The sequence below is a fragment of the Centropristis striata genome, chromosome 6 (genome assembly GCF_030273125.1).
Source record: "Centropristis striata isolate RG_2023a ecotype Rhode Island chromosome 6, C.striata_1.0, whole genome shotgun sequence".
In the NCBI taxonomy this organism is placed as follows: Eukaryota; Metazoa; Chordata; class Actinopteri; order Perciformes; family Serranidae; genus Centropristis; species Centropristis striata.
The window spans coordinates 34,407,742-34,413,386 of record NC_081522.1 but is presented as its reverse complement, the minus strand read 5'-3'; the positions used below and the strand labels follow the sequence as shown (position 1 = coordinate 34,413,386).

Below are 5,645 nucleotides of genomic sequence, written 5' to 3'. Positions count from 1 at the left end.
AACATAAAAAGGAAAATAAAATAATAAAATAAAATGAATGAATTGAAAATGATTTCTTTCAAAACACAATCATGCTTAATTAAGAGTTTTAGATGTTGGTTACAATAGAACATATAAGATGTAAAATTATATGAATTGATACTAAATATATTTGACCTTATCTCCGGTTTAACTTGGCCTATCATCATCAAACAAAAACTGAAATGGAAATTTCAAGCCGGAACTTTAGAGGAATTTTATGGATTTTTATGTTAAGATGTCATGAAGGAATAATGCGCCGACGGTTTCGTGGTAGAGGTTTATAATACTACTATTGAAAAAATAATAATAAAATTAATAAAAATGTTAACATATAATAAAAATAAACCACAAAATAAAAAATAAAATAAAAAACAGTTTAAAAGAAAATAAATAGACAATGTATTACTTGATCAATTTATTATCAAGACGCTCCATGTTTTCATTCTTAAATTTTGTGTAAAGTTTCAAGGACTGCTGTAGACTCTGTACCCTGTGGACCCCAGGCCACTTCTCCAGGACACCTGTAACCACCCATGGAACCTGGATCACGTTCACAAACCCCAAGACCCTGCCCCTGGACTGCTGGGGTCTTCTCAAATGTCCTACAACCCTTTTCAGTGACCTCAGGAACTGTCTCAAGGACTTCTGTAGCCTCTTCAAGGACTCCTGGAACCTCCTCAAGGCCCTTTAGCAATCAGGACTATAGAGGATTAAGGACCACTGGGGACTCTTCAAGGACATCCGGAACCTCCTTAAATACACCTACTTTAGAAAGATAATTGAATTAGCTGCATGTTGTTTTAAATTAACCGCCTGTGTCTCTTTAGCTCTGAAGTTCTCTGCTGCCACCTGCTGGTCATTTTTAAACATCACAGCAACAAAAACACCACAATTAATTAATTTTTCCTTTTTAATATTTTTAATACCTTTCATATCCGTATTTCAAGTCCACAGCTGTCGCAAAGGGGCAGTAACAGTCATTAGATTTTTTTCTAATTTGTGAGCACAAAATATAAAAAATATAATCTTTCAGGACTTCGACAGCTTTGTAACATTTACCCTTTTTTTTTTTTTACAGACAGAGCTTCAGAAACAGAATGAGGCTGTCGTTTTATCATTCTGATCTGAACCACAGCTAAGTTAATAAAAAAAAAAAATTAACTAACGGAGCAGCAAAGGACGTAAAGAGACCTAAAATACATTATAGAAACATACAGCTGCAAGTAAACACAAAGAAGAAGTTGTAAAAGATGCAGAAGTATTTTGTAATAACTGGAACTTTTGAAACTGAACAGACCAACTTTGTCCAATCCCGGGGTTTGAATTCTGCTGGTGGGCGGGGCTTAGCTTTACATCAGGATCACGGATTTGCTCTTTAAGGCTCTATTAGCGGAAACTATTTTTTTCAAACAGGTATTTCACTTTAGTTCAGTCTGAGCAACTGGCAGCTTGTTTTTAAAGACACAGTGTAGGGTCTTTGTGAGGTCACGTGACCATCATCCACCCATGATGTCATCAGTCCTCCAGGCCGCTGAAGCCGTCACTGACCAGGAAGTGAGATCGGAGCAGGGACACGATTGGGCTGCGAGGAGCGCCGGCCAAGCAGTACGCCTCGTCCACACACAGGCCGCGGGACCGCAGTGTCTGCAGGGCGCCGCCGCAGCTTTCCCTGCCGCCAAGTGACATCACCATGACGATGCTGAGGGGGCTGTCCAACATACCGAACCTCCGCCGCATCTCGCCGAGCTGAGCAGAGAAACTCTGTGGAGCAAGAATGTAAATTATATCTAAAAATCTCAGATATTGGAGAGTTGGAAAAGTCTTCAGTGTGAAATAAAAAGTAAAGAAGACATGTCAGCAGGTAGTTTAAGTTATATTACCGTAATGTCTAGTAATGAGGTCCAAGGTTAAAGTTATATTACCATAATGTCTGGTGATGAGGTTGATGGTTAAAGTTATATTACCATAATGTCTGGTGATGAGGTTGATGGTTAAAGTTATATTACCATAATGTCTGGTGATGAGGTTGATGGTTAAAGTTATATTACCATAATGTCTGGTGATGAGGTTGATGGTTAAAGTTATATTACCGTAATGTCTGGTGATGATATTAAAGTTATATTACCGTAATGTCTGGTCAGAGGTTGATGGTTAAAGTTATATTACCGTAATGTCTGGTGAGAGGTTTATGGTTAAAGTTATATTACCGTAATGTCTGGTCAGAGGTTTATGGTTAAAGTTATATTACCGTAATGTCTGGTGATGAGGTTAATGGTTAAAGTTATATAACCTTAATGTCTGGTGATGATGTTTATGGTTAAACTTAGATTACCGTAATGTCTGGTGTCTAGGGTAAATTTATATGCGTCAGCAGGATGTTGATGTGCGTACCTGAGCGGCTTGTCTGCTCGCCGACGTCGACTCAGCATCGGGGCGGATGACGGCGTCCCCACAGAACATTACTCTGAGCTGCTCTGATGGAGCTACCTGCTGGTCCAGCAGCGCGGAGAGAACACCTGGACCAACAACAAACAGGATGATTCACCCTCTAACATCAAACTCACCTGATCACCAATCAAAACATTACATATACTATTGTACTCTGAGCTACCAATAATGCCAATAAAGGTTTTTTAAAAACCTTTTACTGAAAAATGTTATAATCAAGAAAATAACTAGCAGCTCTGACGATAATGACGATTGTATTTAAGTCTAAAAAATGTCATCCTGAGCTTTATCTGATGTCCTCTTTTAACCAATTCAGGATTTTCAGTCTTTGATCAGCAGTAAAAAAACTCCTCCTTATATTCATTACACATCAGTTGTAATAGAAGCCAAAGAAGAAGAAACTTTCTGACCTTTCTGTGATGCTTCATGCGCCTTGTTTCTGTCCGTCGACAAGAAGAGCTGCACGTTATTTTTCAGTAAACTCTCGATAAAATCCTCCTCGCTGGAGAAACAAAACCTGCCGACTTCAAGACCTGCAACAGATCGGGGATGACATCATGACAGGAAGTCATCAACAAAACTACAAAAACTCCTGTTGACTGTAATCTTTCTGCTGATGGTTAAAGTTATATTACCGTAATGTCTGGTGCTAAGGTTGATGGTTAAAGGCAGATTACCGTAATGTCTGCTGCAGGAGATGATAGTTAAAACTAGAAAATTTCCTCTGGGAAATTCTGAAAGGGCCACGGGGGCTACTGCCGGTGTGTGTACACTATGATGAGATTCTTCAGAGATTTCAAACAATTAATACTAGTAATGTTATGATACTATATTAAATACGAGGGGCACAACAAGCATTCCTTTTCAAGTATTTATTTATACAGCAACCTATGCCCTTTAACCTCAAAATGTGTGTGCGTGTGTGTGAAAAATGTGTATCTGGAGGAGTGTGCGTGAATACGCGCGAATTTGTGTGTGTGTAACTAAAATCACATAAAGTTACCTGTGTCTGTGTGTGTGTGTTTGTGTGTGCCCAGTAGCGGGACGAAATTGTGTCCGGAAGAGGAAAAAGAAAAAAATCCACAGTATAACAATAGTGCTCGGTGCGATTGCCCCGTGGCCTTAATTAGATTACCATAATATCTGGTGCTGGGGATGATGGCTAATTTTAGATTACCATAATGTAACGTGCTAGAGTTGATGTTTATAGTCTGATTACGGAATGTCTGGTGCTGGTGATTAGGATTTAAATCATATTACCATAATGTCTGGTGTTAATTGTCAAAGTTAAATTACCATAATGTCTGGTGCTGGAGATTGTGATGATTAAAGTTTGATTACAGTCATTTCTGGTGCTGGAGATGAAGGTTTAAGTGAGGTTACCGTAATGTCTGGTGCTGCTGATGATGCGGGAGCTCTGCTGCTGGTGCTGGCTGTCCGTGGTGATCAGGATGACATCAAACAGCAGCGACTCAGCAGGATTTTCCTCCAGCAGACGTCCGTTCACTGCCTGCATCGCCTGAATTATTAAAAAAAAGGAACATTTTTGCTCTTAAAAGCTTAAATCTTGAGTTATTGTGTAGAACACTTATGTGCATTTTAATAGTTTAACAGCAGTGGAGCTAAATGCCACAGATAAATTAGACATATGAAGGAATGCATGAATCTATATTGTTCAATTTCCATACAGACATCTAAAATGGGCAATATATATGGGTTCTTTTTACACACACAAAAGCTTTAGTTAAAAGTTTTTAATTAATAATGTTTATTCTGACCTGCAGCAGAGGGAAAGCCACGCCCATTCCGTACACATCTTCACCATCATCAGCTCCACATTCAAACACTGCTCGACATGTTACAGCGACCACGACTGCACAATCAGCATCTTTCTGCAGAGGAGACACAGAACCTGCATCTTCATCCAACAATACAAAACTCACAGGATACAAAACTAAAACCGAACCAACAGGCAACCAATGCAGCATCTAAATAAAATCACCAGAAGTCCAACATAGAACTAACATGGAACACAACTTACATTATGATTAAAATAGCAGATCTTTTAAGTGAAACCTGACCTATGACCCCATAGAGACATTTTAACTAAAGTATTCTTATTCCTATTTTTCAATATATGAACACAATATGCCATTGCACAGTTGTCACTGACTTAAAGAACAGTTTGATTTGTTCTGTGCATGCATCTTATTTTGAGTCTTTGCAGAAATTGCTCTAATTTTACCCCTATATTCTCAGATCCGAATACCTATTACAAAATATGCCATTTTATCATTGCGGTGCTAACTGGTGAAGGTATGTCACAGTGAACAAAATGACTTGTGGTGTATTTTAAATAGTTAGTCATGTTCATTAATTCGGCATACATAAACATACAATAAACATTAATTTTTCATATAATTTTAACATTTTTGCAATGCGGCTGTCCCTGTCCATTTCTCCCATTCTAACTGGATGTTTGTGAGATTCAAGAGTTTAAATTTTACTGCAACAGTGCTGCATGGTGAATTATTTATGAGCCGTATTTGCTTGAAGACAATGATATGCAGAGTTAAACGACTTACAGTTTTATATTGGAAATGGGGCAGATTATATTGAAATGCATGATTTTTTTTAATGAAGTCTGGTGAAGAAGTCGGAGAAAAGGCACAGAATACAGTTTGGTTTTGCTTATAATTGCCAGAGCTGGGTGGCAGTGGTTACGGAAGTTTGTGCACTCACCTGTCTCAATGTTTTTGTAGATGAGACAGTGCTACATAACCCGCCTCAGGTGAATCTTACCTGCTTCACGTCGGTGTTCTGGACCGTGGACACCATGTCCGCCTCTCCGCTTTTAAGCCCTGCAGATTATAAAGAGTCCCAACAGGTGAATTTACCGACCTGTTCACCTGCCACAACAAGGTGACTAACTCTAAACTTGCTGCGAAACTAACTTATTTCAAAGTTCCTGCAGAAACAGAGAACTGTCTGTTCAAGGTTCCGCCTGCCCCGAAAAAAAAACCGACGTTCGCTTTAAGAGCGTAACGTGATGGCGTCACTTCCTTGTTTCTCTGCCGCTGGCCACCACGCCCACAGCAGTGATTATTGTGTCAGATAGAGAAACACGGTCCGGGTTCTACCCCCTAAAACCTCCACATCTGGACTAACTGTTTGGG

At 39.2% G+C, this 5,645-nt stretch overlaps 1 protein-coding gene across 1 annotated transcript; it reads right to left on the bottom strand.

Annotated features, from left to right (window-relative positions):
• Nucleotides 1-913: 913 nt before the first annotated feature.
• On the bottom strand, nt 914-5,635 carry LOC131972799 (cytosolic 5'-nucleotidase 1A). Its single transcript, XM_059334519.1, has 6 exons — nt 5,272-5,635; nt 4,248-4,361; nt 3,853-3,988; nt 2,880-3,002; nt 2,413-2,537; nt 914-1,782 (listed from the first exon to the last, which is right to left on the bottom strand). The coding sequence occupies exons 1-6, from the start codon at nt 5,305-5,307 to the stop codon at nt 1,537-1,539; spliced, it is 780 nt and encodes a 259-aa protein (XP_059190502.1). The 5' UTR covers nt 5,308-5,635; the 3' UTR covers nt 914-1,536.
• Between the last annotated feature and the right edge of the window lie 10 nt (nt 5,636-5,645).

Bases quoted from the DNA above. Each gene is read 5' to 3' on its own strand.
- LOC131972799 (XM_059334519.1), bottom strand. From the start codon at position 5,307: ATGGTGTCCACGGTCCAGAACACCGACGTGAAGCAG. The intron at 4,362-5,271 runs GTAAGATTCACC...TCTCCTCTGCAG, and splicing joins AGAACACCGACGTGAAGCAG to AAAGATGCTGATTGTGCAGT. The intron at 2,538-2,879 runs GTCAGAAAGTTT...TTGTTGGTCCAG, and splicing joins GCATGAAGCATCACAGAAAG to GTGTTCTCTCCGCGCTGCTG.